Source organism: Callospermophilus lateralis, chromosome 7 (assembly GCF_048772815.1).
Source record: "Callospermophilus lateralis isolate mCalLat2 chromosome 7, mCalLat2.hap1, whole genome shotgun sequence".
In the NCBI taxonomy this organism is placed as follows: Eukaryota; Metazoa; Chordata; class Mammalia; order Rodentia; family Sciuridae; genus Callospermophilus; species Callospermophilus lateralis.
In genome coordinates, this window is record NC_135311.1 from 120,247,898 (window position 1) to 120,266,787 (window position 18,890).

At 43.5% G+C, this 18,890-nt stretch overlaps 1 protein-coding gene across 2 annotated transcripts; it reads right to left on the minus strand.

Moving 5' to 3' along the window:
* Window positions 1-2,759: 2,759 nt before the first annotated feature.
* Window positions 2,760-16,327, minus strand: LOC143404796 (toll-like receptor 12). Of its 2 annotated transcripts, XM_076862997.2 has the most exons (4): window positions 16,152-16,327; window positions 15,003-15,173; window positions 5,881-5,974; window positions 2,760-5,765 (listed from the first exon to the last, which is right to left on the minus strand). In XM_076862997.2, exons 3-4 carry the CDS (start codon window positions 5,896-5,898, stop codon window positions 3,021-3,023), a joined length of 2,763 nt encoding a protein of 920 aa, XP_076719112.2. In that variant the 5' UTR covers window positions 5,899-5,974; window positions 15,003-15,173; window positions 16,152-16,327; the 3' UTR covers window positions 2,760-3,020. The 2 variants fall into 2 exon arrangements, with proteins under 2 accessions (XP_076719112.2, XP_076719113.2); XM_076862998.2 differs by lacking the exon at window positions 5,881-5,974.
* Between the last annotated feature and the right edge of the window lie 2,563 nt (window positions 16,328-18,890).

An 18,890-nucleotide genomic window follows, 5' to 3' on the forward strand; every position in this document is an offset into this window, starting at 1 on the left:
ACAATACGATTAGCTCAAGGACCGGTGGGCCTAATAACGCGCAGTGAATGTTAGCCATTATTATGCAAATCCGTTTGTACAGAGCTTGACACTTCGTGGGTGTCAGAGCAATGTTAATCATTATTACAGAATAATCTTAATATAATATGTAGTTGCTTTGTACCATTGTGAATAGTTCGAGGTAAGAGCAATCTAATATGGAGCTGAGAATATGAGTTTTATAGTCAGACATGGATCCAAATCCCAGCCCCAACTACTTCCTAGCGATGTAGTCTTGAACAAATTCTGCATCACTTTTGTCTTCAGTTTTTCCATATATAAAATGCAGGTAATATAACAGAACCTACCTCATGGAGTGTTGAACAGATCAAATGAGATGACGTGGGTAAAGAAGGGCCTCTTAAGTCCAGCTGCTTTTGTCCAAACTTGTTATTTTCAAATGTAAGGTGCACATCTTGCTATTTTTTCCTATTTGTGAAACTTTAGGCAAATTATTTAATCTCTTTATGTCTCAGTTTCCTCATCTGGAAAATGGGAATGATAACAATGGTATCTTCTTGATAGGGTTGTCGAGAGTATTAAATTGGAGAAAGGATGTAAAAAATTTGATACTCAAAAAGTTTAATAACCATTAACCATTATTATTTTGTTAATAGCTATAAGGTTTGGGGTAAATTAACAGTACCTAGCATATGACAGAGGCTTACATGTTAGCTAGTGTTAAAACTAGGGGAAATCCATATCTAAGTTTTAATAACCCAGTTCAAATTCCTTTTCCTCTGTAAACCATGAGCCAACTTATTTATAATGATGTCTCTTACGAATTTACTCAGTAAATGTAATAGTAACCTATTAACAGTCCTCATTGCTGAAGTCTCACAACATCCCTATGTGTTTGATAGAGTTGCCCCCAATTTTGGAGTGGGGTCTTAGAGAAATGAAGTAACCTGCTCAAGAATGCAGGGTTGGAATTTGACACCCCCCCCCCCCCCCCCCCCCCGTGTATGTGCCTACAAAGACCTCCTTTCTGACATTTCATGAGGAAGAGACCTCAGACAAAATAAAGGGAAGCCTCATGGGGTAGACAGAGTATGGGGTGCTGGGTGGGCCAGAGACATTTGAGAGAGTGTCAGGATCTGAAGCTGAAAGGTGGTTTTTCAGGGTCAAGTAAAGTCATCTTGGGCACCTGCCTTGAAGAGAAAGAATGGAAGTGAGTATGCAGAAAGTGAAATACACCATTAGGACACAAGAGGGCGCCCCTTGCCCTAAATCCAGGAATTGTTCTATAGCTTCCCTTAGCCTTTAGGTAATAAAAGCCAGGCATTTTACCAAAAAAAAGTAAAGTTCCCAGTTTCCACAGCTTAGTCCCTAAGAAAGTCCCTAAGAGTCCCAAGTGCCCTGCCCAGTGTCATACAGAAATAAGCAACAGAACCTGAATAAGATTTGGGTTCTCTCTAGTTCAGCATCCATCAGAGTTTGGTTTATAAGCATTCTGTACACCGTTGTCTATCAGAACCCTTTCTCAGCTGGGCCAGCAGAGGCTCCAAGAGTGCAGAGATGACTCAAACAGACCTGGTCCCTGTCTCCAGGATCTGATCTCCAAATTTTCCCAATCAAGCTCTCCTATGAGTTTAGGAACGTTAGAGAACACATATTTCCAAGGTATGTATATTTACTTATAAATGATATACATGTAATAATATCTTCTATAGAATATTTGTAATGCATGATTAGGTCCTGGTCTCAGTGTTTCAGACATATTAACTCATTTAATTATCACAAAATCCTTTGATAGAAGGTGAAATGCTATTCTATAATACAGAATTTGAAACTGTGGTACAGAGGGGTTAAGTAACACACCAAAGTCTCCTGGTTGAAAAGCAGGGCATCTAGCTTCAGAATAAAGTGAGAAAAAAAATAAAGATAAATAGTAGTTATAACATTTTCTTTCCAAAGCCCAATAGGTCATCTTGTACACCCCATTTTGGAGACACTGCTCTAGGGGCTCCCAGGTCTGCAGTCTGTCCTTTGAGACAGAGAGGTACAGGAAGTTATGAGAGCCCAGAAGCAACAGCTCACCCAGGTGGGAGGTCTCTGAAGGCTTCCAGAGAAAATAATACCTGAGATGAAACTTAAAGAATGCTTAGGAAAAAGGGCTGGGGTTGTGGCTCAGTGATAGAGCACTTGCCTAGCAGTCATGAGGCACTGGGTTTGATCCTCAGTACCACATTTAAAAAAAATAAAATACAGGTATAAAAAAAATGTGTAATCAAAAACCAAAATGCTTTGGAGGTCCCCAGGGAAAAGGTATTCTTCAGTAAAGGAGCAGTAGGTGCAAAGGCCCAGAGGCAAGAGCACATGTTATTCTGGGAGTCACAGGTGGGTTATCTTAGTTAAAGCACAGTGGTACTCAGATACTCAAAAGGACAGTAGATTTGAACACGACTTCATATTTTCAAGGAGGGAACAGGCAAGCAGACTGTTGCCTCCTGGGCAGTGTCCCAGCTTTTAGTCCTCAGCTACCAATCCCTCTATAATCCCAGATGGCAAAAGAGGCCTTGTGCCCCTTGAAGATCTGGTTGAACTTAGCCTAGTCCCAGATTCCACAGTTTCGGAATGTCCAGAGCCCTCCCTCCTTCCCTGCATACTTCATAAAATCCCAGCCTTATTCTCTTTGTGCTGCAGTCTCTATGACTCAAGTTTCTTTGCCTTCTGCCTCATGTGGGTTTTCATTAAAAAAAAAAAAATCAAGTCAAGTATTTCATGGACTTAGTAAATTTACTGGAGGATTTGGAGATGTTGAAATCACATCACAAACAGAAGGCCACCTGCCATTTTCCAGATATTCTCCTTCGGCCTCCAGAAGCTCCCGAAGTCTGGGTTGCCAACATTCGGTCCTCCTGGTGCCTGCAGAGCCCCATCCCACTGGAAGCTGGGTTCAGATTCAAGGCCCCATATATCATTGTCTCCCTGCAAGGTGGCATGCCTTCCCTACCTCTGCCCTCAAAGGGGCCCCCATTCTACCTGCACCGGGGCTGCCCCAGCCTGCCCCTCAACCAAGCCCAGAAGCTGTCCTTTCCTTCATCTTCTTTGGGCCATACGCAATAGTCTCCTCGGCGGAGCAGCCGGGCCAGTCTATGGTAGCGGGGGAGCTGGTGGCGGGAGACGGGCTCCAGGAAGATCAGCAGCAGCACTGGGGGGTGAGGGGCAGCCAACAGGAGTGAAGTGGCCAGGCGGAGCTCCAGACGGCAGCGGGGTGTATGTAGGGCCCGGTGACTCAGCACACAGAGTGTGATTCGGCTGCTGGCCATGCTGTCTGCCACATTGTCCACCACATCCTTGCCTGGCTCAAAATCTCGCTCCGGGAGGCAAAGACGCAGGCCCTGGCCCGCCAGAGGGCAGCCCTCCAGGGCAGGCAGCAGCTCCTGCACCACCCAGCCCTGATCTTGCCTACAGTGAGACACGAACACATCGTAGAGGAAATTCTTGCCCTCATTCTTCTGACACCTCAGGCCCTGGAACCAAGCCCTGAACAAGGCCTGGAGATAGAGGACCCAGGAGTTCCTGGCTTCCTGTAGAAGGGGCAAGGAGATCAGAAGCAGCAGCAAGGCGAAGCTGCCCCAAAAGAGTTCCAACTCCAAGGCCTCCTGGCAGTGGTTCAAGAGAAAGGGGAAAAGAGGATTCTTGGAGGGGCCCCCTGATTCTGCCGGGCACAGCTGTGGTGGTTGTACCCACACGTATGTTCTGGGGGACCGTTCAAACCAGGGCTCCAGCCATGCATTGGCACACTGGCAGGCCAAGGACGAAGTCAGAATGTACACATATTGGGGCATCTGAGGACTCCGCTCCTGTAGACTACTATCCAGCACAAGGCCTTTCTCCCAGTCTAGCACTAAGACCTGGAGACTGCCTAAGCCCTGGAAAGCGGCAGCAGACAGTGTCTCCAACCCTGTTCTGGCCAGCTGCAGCACACGGAGCCGTGGCAGCTCACCCACCAGCTCCTGGAGCTGCACTGGGCGGGGCCGAGCTCTGTACTTCAAGGCATCCAGCTTCAGCTCCTGGAGGTTGGGCAGCCCTGTAATGCAGCAGGGCCTGGGGCTGTGCCCATCTCCACGTACCTTCAGGGACTGGAGCCCGGGAAGCTGCCAGAGGAAGAAGCTGGAGGTGTCCTGAGAGCAGAGGGCCTCCAGGCTACTGCCAAGAAGGGTGAGTTGACGAAGGGCCGGGAAGATTTCCGAGATGTTCTGGGTCTCCAGGTGCAGTCCCCAGCCATCTAAAGTCAGAGTCTCTAAGATTGGAAAGACATTAGGAAACAGCTTCCGGTGCTTCATGCCTGGGACTGCCTGAAGCTCCAAGCTGGTCAGCCTTTCAGGCAGGGACAGTGCTACCCCAGCAGGGGCAGAGGGGAGCTGCAGTCTCAAGTGGTGCAAACTCTCTGGGCCCCAGAAGCCCCAGGTTGGCCTAAACAATATGTGGGTGTTGAGAAGGTTTAGAGTGGTCAGTGAAGGCAGAGGAGCCAGCCAGCCCCCACCCAGGTTTACCAATGGATTTGTACTCAAGTCCAAGATCTCCAGCCTCCATAGGTTCTGGAATACCTCACCCTCCAAGCTCACCAGCTGGTTTCTCTGAAGCAGCAGCTCCCGCAGGTGGGACAAACAAGAGAAGGTGGCTGGGGACAAGGCGAGCAGCCTATTGTCAGACAGATTCAGGGTCCACAGTCCTGACACAAATCCTGTCTCATTCATGCACAGCCTGACCCTCTGCAGTTGGTTTCCAGCCAGGTTCAATCTCTGAAGCCTGGGCATGGCAGTCAGGAAATTTGGTGGCAGATCAGTTAGGCCACCGTTCTGAAGAACTAAACTCTGCAAGCTGTGGCAGGAAGCCAGGGCTTCCAGAGTTATGTGCCCTATCTGTTTGTTTCCCACCTGCAGTTCCTGCAGCTCAAAGTGAGCCACTGTCTCAGCAGGCAGCTCAGTCGTGACAGTGAATAACACCGACAGACTCTTGAGCTTCTGCAGACCCAGACTCAACACTGCAGCTGCATCCATCTTTGTGTGGTCCAGATGCAAAGTCCCCAGCCGGAGGCCCTGGAGGGCCCCAGGACTGGCCATCTTCAGCTGCCAGTTGAATGATAGATCCAATACATCCAGGGTCCGGGCATCCCCAGAGAAGGGACTATGAGCCAGATCTGGGAAGATGTCATCCAGTTCCCCCACATCCTGAAGGCAGCTGTACCTGACAACCAGCTGACGTAGACTGGTAGGCAATTGGATACTCGAGTTCCTGTCCAGACAGGGGCCCAAGAAATTGAGTTTTTGGAGGGATGTCAGGTCATCAAGGGCATTGGGGTGTAGGAAGAGGTAGTTCTTAGACTGAGGAGCCATAAAAGAGAGCTCCTGCAACTGACCCAGGCCTCGGAGAACTCCTGGCAGGAGTCGGGTAAGACGTAAATTCAACCCCAGAACCTTGAGTCCAGGGTAGTTGGAGAAGGCATCCCGGGGCAGAACAGAAATGGAACCAGCAAGACAGAGCCCCTCCACACTCTGAGGCACAGCTTCCAAGGCCTGTGTCAGGTTGGTCACCTTGGTGCATACAGAAAGGAGGGGCAGTCTGGAATTCAAGGGGCAGTTCAGGAAGAAGCGGGAGACCAGGGGCAGCCAGGAGCCTTCCGTCACTAGGCAATTGGAAGCAGTCCAGCCAGCAATCAGAGGAAGTGACAGGAGTAGACTGTGTAGCAGCAAGTGCCCAGCCATCCCAGCACCAGCCTGATCCACAGAGAAACAGAATCACAGAATCAAAGCCTCTCTCAGCAACCCTCCTTTTTGCAAATAAACCCCATCCCACCCTCTCCTTCTCTACATGCACATGCACAGTACTTACAGCAGTGGCAAGTTGCATATCCTCAAGTGTCTGGGAGGCCTGGGAGCAAGGATAGAGGACCACAGTGCTTCCAGACTATAAAACTGTTGGGGAACTGAATGGGAGGGTGGGAACAGAATAGGAAATGCTTATAGCTGAAACTCCAAGGGCAGGGAAAGGAAGTACACTAGTGCAGAAGTGGGCCCAGGTCTCACTTCTCTGTTGTGAGAAAGCAAGCAGTGCTTTTAAGCATAAGATCTAGAGCCAGAGAGCCAGGATTTCACTCTGCCATTAACCTGAGCAGGGCATTTCATCTCTCTGAGCTTTGGTTTCCTCATCTATAAAATAAACCTACTAACACCTGCTTCATAGGGTTGCTGCGAATAATAAATGGGGGTCAGAAAGGGTTTCTCGCCTCATCACTTCCTTTACTACTTCCTCCTTTGACTCCTAAGAGAAAGGAGTCCTTGAGTAAATTACAAAGCAGATGTTTTGGAAGCAAAATAATATATCAAAATGATGCCACTGTGGACATCTTGCAACATTCCACGTGGAAGATTCCAGAACCTTGAGCTTCACCTGAGAGGACTAAAAGGCCCTTATAGTCTAGGGCAAGGTAGGAAGGTCTTCATGGCCTTGACCTTGACATGCACTCCTAAGATGGAGGCAAGACCCAAGGGAGGACAGAAAGAGAAAAAGGAGTTTTATGGTTATATCAAAGTTGCAGTAAACTGTTTCAATACAAGCCAACATATGTTCATAATTTTAAAAATAATGAACTGACAGAAGATAAATTCCTTGACTTAAAAAAGGTATCTATCCCAGATCTGTAACAACTATAATTCTTAATGGTGAACCAACCATTGCCTTAATTGAAAGCCAGGAATGAGACAATTTTTAGTATTTCTGTTCAACAGTATAATGGAAGTAGGTCTAAGCCAAGGAAATAAGCAATAAAAGAAATTAAAATTTAAAAATTAAAAGTATTTTAAAGGAAGAAACACTAGGTTAAGATGCTGATTGTCTACACAGGAAATCTAAGAATTCTAAAAACAGACTATTAAAACTAAAGAATATTTACCAAAGATGCTGGATACTAGACATATTTTTTAATGTTCTAATGCATTAGTGCCTTAGTTTAGGTCTCTATAGAAAATAGCACATTTAAATTAATATTTTTCTAGCATTTTTTGGGGCAAAAGGATTGATCAAAAAGATGTTAACTGAATTGGGGTATCACAAGATAGTTCAGGAAAGTTGGCCAGATTGACAAGCACAGAAACTTTCTCCTTTCCTAAAATTGAATGGATAAGATTGGGAGGAGTTACTAGGTCCTAGAAGGAAAGGGAGTTTTGTTGTAGGATTAGCTACCTTGACAAGAGCAATGACATTTGGTCAAGTAATGAAACAACCTGAAGGGGACATCATAGGAAGGAAAAAAAGAATCCCAAATGTCCTGATATCTCCTTGCCACACACTCTTTATCTCTCTCTTTCTCTCTCCTCCCTCCCTTTGATCTCTTTCCAGGATGCTCCATTGGCCCCAGAACCAAAGGGAAGAAAAACCTTAACATAATTCATTCAGTTCAGCTTCTCTGAGCATAAAGCCAAATGGAGACAGAAAAGTGGATATAGTCAGAAAAACTAAAGGAACACAGCAGCAATACCACTGACAATTAGAAAATGCACTCTGATAAATAATAATAATAATAATAATAATAATAATAATAATAAACAAGGATTTATAGATAAATGGAGAATATAGTCCAAAAATAGAACTAATCATATCTATTCCCTGATTTATAAAAGACACCTATTTAATTCCATTTATCTTATCCAAAACAACTCAATCATAAAAAAGAAAACAATAGATAGGCATGGTGGCACATGCGTGTAATCCCAGCAATTTAGGAGTTTCATGAGTTCAAAGCCAGCCTCAGTAACTTAGTGAGGCCCTAAGCAACTTAATGAGACCCTGTCTCTAAGTAAAATGTAAAAAGAGGGCTATGGCAGAGTACTTGCCTAGCAGGTATGAGGCACTGGGTTTGATCCTTAGTACCACATAAAAATAAATAAAATAAAGCATACTGGCCATCTTCAATTAAAAAAAAATTTAAATGTAAAAAGAGCTGGGGTGTGCTTCAGAAGTTAAGCACCCCTGGGTTCAATCTCTGGTGCCAAAAAAATAAAACAATAAATGTTCTAGGTGAAAACAGAATATTTTTATGGTCTTGAGATGAGTAAAATTTTCCTAAATAGGCCACAAGAATTACTAGCCACAAACTTTTTCATAATTTAACTTCATTAAAATTTGGAAAATGTGTTCATTTGAAAATGTGACTAAGAAAGTGCAAAGATAAGTCTTGCACAGGAGAAGATATTTTTAATACATATGCTTAACAAAGGACTCAAAGTGTGGGATATATAATAAAAATAAATCAGAATCACACGTGGGCCAAAAAAGAAACCATAATGAAAATTAGCAAGTGCTTTAATTGAATGATAACAAAAATCCACCAAAACAAAATTTGTAGGATAAACCTAAAGCAATGTCTGTGAGGAAAATGTATGACCTTATTTATCTGTATTAGAAAACAAAACAGTGAAAGTCAAAAATTAATGAACCAGGCAAGAGCCTCAAAAATTTAGAAAAGAAATAATTCAAAAATAAGAAGATTCTCACTGCCTCCATTATGCAGCAACATATCAAACTAGCCCCCCTACCACGAACAAATATAAAACTGGACCAAATAATGACATAACTACTCTCAGATACAGGGACATCAGCTCATTGTATTTGTGTAACTGAATAGCACAGACTGGGCATTCTGTAATAATCAGAAATTTATTTTTTACAGTCTGAGGCTGAGAAGTCTGAGATAAAACACTAGTGGGTCTGGTGGTCAGGTGAGGACTGCTCTCTGCTTTGCTTCCAAGATGGTGCCTTATTGCTGGATCCTCCGAAGAGAAGAACACTGTCATCCCATGCACAGCCAGAAAAGCAAGATAGCTAAACACTATGTGAAGCTTTTTTTTTTTTTTTTTAATACAAGGGCTTAATCTTATTCCCAAAGGAGGAGTTTGGGGCCTAAACACCTCCTAAAAGATCCTATTCTTAATACTATTACATTGGCAACGTTTAAATTGTGGAGGAGACACATTGAAACCATAAAGATGAACATCCCTGAGAGAAGGGAAACAAAGGATACCAGCTCTACAGTTGCCCTGACTTTTTACCTGTAGGTATTTACTGATCCCCAGCAGAAAAGGGTAGGGGTAGGGGAGGGAAGGCAACAATGTTTCTGAGCTGAGAGAACACAAGGTCAAGACAACTACATCTGTGAACCAGAGTATAGGAGAGGAGGGAGATACAGAGAGAGCTCCAGAAATTTCTAAAAATCTGCATCAGTCCCCCAGGTGTTTGGACTGAATGCTAAGTTGAATGTGTCTAGGATGAAACACCACAGGACTAGGCAAAGAATAACTGTTGGAGAGCTGTAAGATTAAAATTTTCCAGAGTTCTTACAGGGTTGGGATATGCTCAAGTCTGGCCAGCCAGATATGAGAGACATAGCTGAATATGCAGAGCAACTAGTAGAGAACAATTAGGTTACTCCTTACTAGCCTACAGCAAGGCCTTAAAAGTCTTGAAATTATTAAGATGATCCACAGCTAACTGTCTGCCCAAACTTTAACATAATATTTAAAGGAAAACAACAAAGTCCAGCTTGTCCATAATGTAACACTTACAATGTCCAACACCTAATAAAAATTATAAGATGTTTTAAAAAGGAAAATGAGACTTATAACCAAGAAAAAAAATCAGTACAAACACACCCAGAAACGACAAAGATGATGGTGTTAGCAGACAAAAATACTAACTAGCTAGCATAAATATTTTGGTATGCTCAAAGATTTAAAAGAAAACATGAACACAATAAGAGAAAGGGAAAATGATTCTTAAACTAATGAAACTTCTAGAACTGAAAAATTACATTTCTGAAATTATAATTTCACTGGATAGGGTTGAAAGCAGGTTATACACTATAGAAAAAAATGATTAGTGAACTTGAAGACCTAGAAATAGAAACTATCCTGACAGACTTGGTGGTGCACACCTTTAACCCCAGCTATTTAGGAGGCTGAAGTAGGAGGATTGAAAATTCAAGACCAGCCTGGGCAATTTAGCAAGATTCTGTATGAAAATAAAAAATAAGGGCTGGGATTGTGGCTCAGTGGTAAAGCACTTGCCTAGCACATGTGAGGCACTGGGTTCTATCTCTAGCACCCCATGAAAATAAAACAAAATTTATTTAAATAAATAAAGGTACTGCACCCATTTACAACTAAAAAGATATTTTAAAATAAATAAATTAAAAGAGCTCGGTTTGTGGTTCAGTAATAGAGTATCCTGCTTTTGATCCCCAGTACCAAAAAAAAAGAGGGGGGGGGGGGAGAAGAAGGAGGAGGAGGAGGAGGAGGAGAATTATTTTAGTTACCCTGATGGATAGAAAGAAAAAGCAAACAATCAACAGGAAAAAAAAGAGAGAGAGAGAGAGATACTGAATTAAGTCAAATGGAACATGGATGAGTTATTGGAAAACAGAAGTGAAATAGACCATAAGAAAAAGAAGAACTTCACATATATTTGCACTTTCTTTCTTGATGTGCTATGTGGATTTTATATTAGCTACTGTACTTCATCAATTCTGAGATGCTCATTTGTTCATATTTTAACACCTTTGAAAAAGGGCTGCATCCCACAATTAAAATCACATTGGTATTGCTGGTAACCAGGCAACATTCTTAATTACTGTTGCATGCACATTTGCTTCGTTGACCATAGCTGTTCACCTTATTATCACTTCAGTTGAGCTATGCAGATTATTAGTACTACCCATTTTAGGTTAAATGTCTTTTTAACTGTTCTCAAAAATATCACACTATAATTCCACCTTGAAATAAAAAAGATACTCTATGTGCAAAAGGGCATGGAAAGATAGTAGTGAGGCAGATATTTTTTGTTGGGGAAATAATGTAGGAGGAATTGAAAGTAGGACTATAATATAATTTATGGCACAGAATATATAATTTTGAGACAGGGTAATGGTATTACCAGAGGAATGACCATCACTCACAGACTATGGACTTGCAATGGAATATAATTACTTTTGGAATTTGGGTTGACTTCTTTGGGGATGGATAAACAAGTTAACAGTTTTTCAAAAGATGATTGTTTAGCTGGGCATATTGGCACATGCCTATAATTCCAGCGGCTCAGGAGCCTGAGGCAGGAGGATTGTGATTTCAAAGCCAGGCTCAGAAATTTATTGAGGCCCTAAGCAACTTAATGCTACCTTGTCTCAAAACAAAATATAAAAAAGGGCTGGGGATGTGGCTCAGTGGTTAAGTCTCCCTGGGTTCAATCCTCAGTACAAAAAAAAAAAAAAAAAAAAAAAGATGGTTGGTTGTATTGTACCTGGCAGAAAGTTTAAATTGGATAGTAAGTATTGGAGGAAAGGGATATGTCAATGGACAGGCAAAGGATAGACCATAGTGGGCACTTATTTTGCATCTAGCACTTAGACTCCTCTCCTAGTCCTATTTGGTAACCATGTGCATCTTGCTACATATGGGTGGTTAGGTGCTACTACTTGGAGTCTACCACTCTAGGATCCTGCTGTCTCCATTGAAATAAGGAAGCAAATGCTATTTTTTACTACTACTCCCAGCTTCACAGAGAATAGCTTCAGCAGTGTCTTTAAAAAATGACAGGGTTCCTCTCACTAATATATTTCTCAATTTCTCCACAAAGGGATTGTTTTCCGGGTTCATTCTGGGTGAATAGTTAGTGGGTGTGAAACACATTGCACATGGAAATGTACTAATCTCCCTTCTAGTTTACACAAAGAAGTTAAGGCATCTTAACATTGTTTAGTAGACCACCATTTAGTCTAAGTTCCAGTCAACCAATCAAGAATGATCAGAATCTTCTTGCTACTGAATTTAGCCTGCTGAAATAAGAATCTCTAGTAAATGCATTCATATCCATAAATTCAGTCCAATCTGAAATTGTAGTACTTGATCCTTGGTCTAGCACCCTCAGGGTCTATTTCCACATGTGTTCACAGCCTGACTTTACCCCTATTTGCCTCTCCTCTTGAGTTTGTCTTGGTAATTTGCCCTCTAGGTACACTGGGGTCTGATTCTAGCTCTACATCACTGGACCACAAAGAAAATGCTTCTTTATTTGTAATTTTTAAAAAAATGTTAGTACCAGGGATTGAACCCAGGGGCAAACTCTACCACTGAACCACATCCCTGGCCCTTTTATGTATTTTCTTTAGAGACAGGGTCTCACTGAGTTGCTCAGCACCTCGTCGATGCTAAGCCTGGCTTTGAATTCGAGAGCCTCCTACCACAGCCTTCCAAGCCCCTGGGATTACAGGTATGTGCTCCCACGCCCAGCAAAGAAGATGCTTTTGCTGTGTCCCAGATCCATCTCCTTTCTCTTCTCTGCTCTGTATCACAGATGGGCTGATGCTTTCTAGTCATATTTCCTGACTTGAATGAGAGGTTGGAGTAGAAAGGGAGGTGATGGGACATTTCTCCCCTTCCTTCTCTGCTTTGGTGGCAGCTCGTCAGGGTCTCCACACCCTGAAGGACAGACCTGTCAGAGTTCCAGCTTCCATTAGCTGACTCTAGGCTCTGGGCTTCTAAGTGATACAACCCCTTCTCTTTATTCCTGCCTCTGCAAGAAATGTGAGGCTTTTTTCAATCACAGTCATAAAAGACCCTTAGCTTTTAGGTGGACACTTGGGCTGAAGAGTCAGGATATGAGCTCCTACAGTGTAATTAGAAGCAACCACCCCACTTCGCTCTTGAAGTCTCTGTGCTATGACCCCTCAGCCTTATGGCCTTGCTGTTAGTGGACACTTCATTTTAGTTGACTACAAGTTCTAATTTAATTGACCATTTCACCAATGTGTGCTTGATCTGTCAGAGTCCCATTGCTTAAAGCTGAATTTCTCATTGCCCTTGGTTTCAACAGACACAAATAACGAATTCTCGGCTCACCCTCTGGTCCTAAGGGTCTGTGGTCATCAGTCACTTCCTGTACAAAGTTCTGTATCAGGCAGGTTTTAATTAAAGGCAACAGAATCTGAATCTGGCTAATTAAAGCGGAAAAGAAACTTATAATACAGATTTTGGTTAGCTCAATGGAATCTTCAGGGATATTGAGAACTACCCATAGAACCACACAGCCAAAAACTAGAGCCCAAATCATACTGTAGAATTGATTCAGTGGGAACACCAGTTCTGCTGCTGGTGTTAGCTTGCCCTGTCAGTCTCCCAAAAATTAGACACTGGAGCTGCTGCCGGACTAGAAGCCAGGCATAGCTACCTTCTGCCCCTTCCTACCCATGACCAAAGAGATATTCTGCTTGGTCCCTGCTATTTAAAGTTGTATCTTGGGCTGGGGATGTGGCTCAAGTGGTAACGCGCTCGCCTGGCATGTGTGCGGCCCGGGTTCGATCCTCAGCACCACATACAAACAAAGATGTTGTGTCCACTGAGAACTAAAAAATAAATAAATATTTTTTTAAAAAAAATCTCTCTCTCTCTCTCCCTCTCTCTTCTCCTCCAACCCTTTAAAAAAATAAATAAATAAAGTTGTATCTTCAGATTCACAGTCAAGGTTAGATGTCCCTGATTGAAGAATTCTAGTCCTGGGTTTGCACGACAGAAAGCAAGTCTTTGTCATTTTTTGGTCTTTTCTAATGAGAAGCATGTTCTACCTCCCTGTGGGTAGAACCCTCCTCTCCTAAAAGAAACAGAAAGAAGATGTGGATGATGGACAGCCAAAAAGATTCACTACCCTGCATGAAATGCATTGAGTTCATTGTGGGTGGGAGGATGCTTCTTACTTCCTCCTGATGTTTCCTTCCATGTGAAGGGAACTCCCTCAGTATAATCCCCTAGCCTTCACACCATCACACCTCCTTGGGTATGATGTAATAATGTCCTGGGGGAGACAATGGGAGTATGTTAACTCTCTGCCTTCCTCTTTCCTTTCCCTGTGGGAAGACACATTTTATTTTATAAAATACTTTGTGGATTGTTACTCCTCACATACTGTTGGGGCCCCTCTCCAAAATCTCCATTTCCTCACGTTCAAGGCTCCCTGATTCAACCCAGGCCCTTCTGGCTTCCTGGAAGACAGACTTCTTTCTTTAAAAAATGTTTTTATTAGTGCATTATAGTTATAAATAAGAGTGGAGTTCATTTTTACATCATCGTACATGCATGGAATTTAATTTACTCCATTTCAGTCCTTGGTGCCTCCTGTTCCCCTCCACCTCCCTTTTGTCTACTCTACTGATTGGAAGACGGATTTCTAAGAAATCCACGTAATCGTCCTCACTATCAGCTGTCAACCACCCCTCAAATATAAACTCTACTAGAACAAATGTACAGCCATTCCATGGGTAACCACATTAGAACTCTAAATAAAAAGAAGCAGCGCAGCTCTGCCCACCAATTCCAATGGTTTTCACTTGCCTGAGTTCCCATCAGTTCTTGTCCCAACACTAAACATTTTTTTCTTAAACCTGCCATTTTTTGTGGCTTCCTAAGTGCCAGACATCCTGGTAAGCACTTTAAACCATATCACCAGCAATGTTTTATTACCAGAATCCCCCCCTTTTTTTCACTTCCCCAGAATTCCTTTCTCTTATAAAAAGAACATTTGTTGAGAGCATACTAGGTGCCATATTATGCCCTCTTTTAATCCTCATGACCCAGCTTTTGTATGTATGTGTCCCACCCCTCCCCCAATTCTCCAAAGGAAGTTCTGCTGCCCAAAGAGGTTCAGGGACCTGCCATGGGCCCCAGGGTAGTTGGTTTCCTTCTCCTCAGAAGGAGAAAATATCTTGGTTACCACTTCCCTATTTAGGTTTCCAGGGACCAACTGGGGTTTGACTACCAGATCCTTTATTTTTATTGCCTTTGTGGCTTTGGGGTTTTCGGGAGCAATTGCCAGGTATCCTTGAGCAAAAGATGCCCCTCTTCCCTGATATGTCAAACATCACAAGGAGAGATGGAGGAGTCCAACTAAGAGCCATCCAATGAGGAGATACTCACTGATTCGCAGAACAAATGGGGAAGCAAACAGGGCAGCTGGTCAGAACTTCCAGAGAAGATCTTGCCCCAGAGCTGCAGAGCCAGCAGCCTCAGCCCTCTGGGAAGTGAAAATGCCGGGCCAAAAGTGGGCTCAGTTGAGTTTTCTGAGTGAGTTTCTTTCTGTTTTGTGTCCTGAAATAAAAATAAACTTGGATTGCACAAGTAGAATTTGTGGGAAGGTGGGCGGTATATCTTAAGGAAGCCTAAGTCAGCCAGGTCTAGAGGACCAGAGCCAGAGAGAGGATGCATCAGAGACATACCAATGTCTGTCTGTCTGTCTGCCTCTCTCTCTCTCCCCGCTTTCTCCTGAACGGCCATCTCTGCTTCTACGTGTTATGGCTGGTGATGTCCACACTCCCAAAGAAACACCAGGCTGAATCCAAACCCAAGGACAGCTTTGGGGCAGTGGGGGGAGGGCAGAAATGCCACCCCTTTCTAAACTGGACCACCCACCACCCCCAGCACACTTTCTTGAGGTCCTTCCTCCGCTGGCTGCAGAAGTTGATGTTCACCCTCATGCACATCACCGCAGGGATCCACCATGGGGGCTCAGGGGGGCCGAAGCCAGCACCTTTCTTTCAAAAAGGGGTGTTCTGAGAAATCCCTTTCCACATGATTCCCTGTCTATATTGTGGACCTTCTTGCGGGTGTTGGGGTTCTACTCAGTCCCAGGGAAGGAAGCAAAGATTCTCTCACTCGGGGAAGGGGCAAACCACACCAGTCTTTCCTCCCCCCAAATGGAGTCGCCTGGTCCTACTTTGGCAGGGTCTCCTTTCCTTTTAACTTACAGATTACATTATTCAGCCAGCCTCCAAGGTCTGTAGACATTCACTCTATTCCCTCATTCTATTCAGGCCATACCTACTCTGAACTGGGCACTGGGTACAAAGGCAGAGTCCCTGTCCTCAGGAGGCTCATAAGAGGTGGGGGCAGCTAACCCATTGAAAAGGAGTGACCCAGATGTCCTCCTGATTCTCCAGCCTGCAGGCTGCACTTCCTTTTAATGTGCAAGCAGCAACCATCAACCATCTGAGCCCTCAACCTGCAAGATCTCAGGAAAGTAGGACTCTGACCAGGTTCCCTTTGCCAAAAGTCTCTGAGAAAACTTACAGATTCCACCAACTGTCTGTGGTTGTGGCGTGTCACCCCTCTGCTTCACTGGACCCCAGGAGACCAGACCAGGACTTTCTCTCTCCAGCTGCTGCTTCCCTTCAACTCTTCCCCACTGTGAGCATATTCCCAGAGGACCCTGAACCCCCTTCTCTCCTCTGGGTTCTCTTCACAGGTGACCTTGTCCAGTCTTGCGGCTTTTGAATATCATCGATTTGCCAATCATCAGCACTGACCTTTCTCGGAGCTGACTCGTGTCCAACAGCCTGTCACCTTTACTAGAGGTCAAGATAAGCAGTTTAGACTTAACTTAGCTAAAGCATACTCTGGACTTCTGGCCCTGCCATGTCCAACCCCACCTGCTCCCCCACCCCCCCCATGTCTCCATCTGGGCTGGCTTCAGTATAGGACACAGCACCATCCACTCTGAGAGTCACTCCTGGGTCCTCTTTTTGCTCGTGCCTGGCAGCTAGCTCTCCTGAATTTGCCTTCTTTTTTGCATCTCCATCCAGAGTCCCCTAGACCACGTGGCCATCACCTCTTGCCTAGATGAGAGGGGTGATGTCTCTCTGCTTTCATCCTGGCCCCCTGCAACCTGTTCTCCACACAGAACCCGAGTGAATATTTTAATTGTAAATGCTACTCTCCTGCTTAAGCCCTTTTTGATGGCTCCCCATCACAGAATAAAACTCAATTTCTTACCCTGATTTACAGTGCCCTACCTGAGTTGTCCCCTGACTACCTCTCTTAAGCCATAGTGTTCTCTCTCTCTCTCTCCATCCCTCCCTCCCTTTCTTTCTTCCTCTTTCTCTCTCTCAGCCGCACTTGACCTTCTCTCTGTTCATCAGGAGAATTGGACCCACCTCCACCCATGGGCTTTCCTAATAGTCGTTTCCTTTGTCTGGTAAGCTCTACCATCTGGGAGGGGTTTTGGTTTCTGTTTTTAGGGAGATTGTTTGTTTTGTAGATGTGTCTGCTTATGTGCGTGTGTGTACATGCACGTGTCTGTTTGTGTGTGTGTGGATGCCTATGTGTATGCATGTCTGTCTGTCTGTTTTTACTAACCATGTATTAATGCTATAGAACCAATGGCTTTGCCCATGGGCTACCACATTAGGAACTTTTTGCCTGAGACCAACAATTTTCCTAGACCATTGGGAGGTTCTATTCTCCCAGGCTATTTTCTTAGCAGATAACATGACTTTGAACCTAAAACAAAACAAATCACTTTGAAGTCTTTCCAACAATGAAAGGACCATAGTTTGGTGATCATAATAATATGAAAACAAAATAGAATTTAAGGCTAAATCATGAAATGAGATTAAAGAGGCTCATATTGAAAGAACAGAAGCTATATTGCTAGAACAACACCACACCCAACATAGCTTTCAAAAATATAAGGATAAGTTGATAGCACAATTTTAGTTTTCATTTATTCATCCAACAAATGATAGGCTATTATGTGCTAGGCACTGTCCTAAATGGTGGGGAATAAGCACTGAACAAAACATAAAATCCCTGAGACTTCAGAACTTGTAGGAAACAGCAGCTTTTAAAAAACATGTAATAATATTATAAAAGTAAATATTATAAACCACATATTTGCAATAATAATGAATCCTATGGAGAAAAATAAAGCAATGACAGTGGATGGGAAAAAGCAAGTGTAGGAATAGTTGCAATAACTAATGTAATCCAAAAAGACCTTAAAAAAAAAGAAAGGTAACATCTGAGCAAAAACCTGAAAGACAAAAAGGAAGCCATGCAACTCTCTGACAGAGGAAACTGTAAGTGCAAAGGCCCTGTGGTGGTGTGGGGTGGGATGGGGGGACAGTACCTGGCACTTTTGAAAAAAGTTAGGAGACCAGGGTAACTAAAGTAGAATGAGCCAGAAAGTTGTAGAAGATGAGGTTCAAGAGGTTGGGGATGAGCATAGACAGCTCGGGGTGGAGCCCATAAAGTATTGTGAAGACTTTAGCTTTTATTCTGCATGAGGAGTGATATCATTATAAGGTTTTGAGCAGAGAAGAGACATGATCTTACTTATACTATAAAAGAATTATTCAGATTGCTCTGTGGAGACCAGAAGTGGTGGGTAAGTAAAAACAGAAACCAAGAGATAAGCAGGTAGCAATTGCAATAATTCAGGTGTCAGATAATGCTGGCTTGAACCATGGTGGTAGACTTGAGTTAAGGACTAAAGACATGGTTGGATTCTGGGTGTATTTTGAAGCTAGGACTGACAGCATTGGTTAATGACTTCGATGTGGGATGTGAGGAGAGTCAAGAATGATGGCGAAACTGCAGAACAAGACTAGGAGAATTAGGAATTTGACTTTTGAAGTGTAAACTTAAAATGACCCTCATATACCCAACTACAGGTGTTAGAAAATGTAAATTGCTAGGCAAAGGAAACACTTGATGCGTGCGAATCCATGTGCATGTGCATGCATTGTGTGATGTGTACATGTAGGTGTGTTGACGTTAGGCCCACTTCTGTCTCTTGGTGGTCGTGTGATCTTGGCAAATCACCCAGCTTCTTTGGAACACAGAGATAATCAGGCCTACTTTCCAGGATGTTTTAAATCATGTCTACAATTTTTTGACACTCTGTCTAACCAAAAAAAAAAAAAATGTTTTTAATTTCTCTCTTTTTGCAAATGAGAAGACCTTAGTGGCTGATTGCTGACAGGCCGAATGCAGCAGAAGTGAGGCCACCAGACTGCCAAGGCTAAGCTA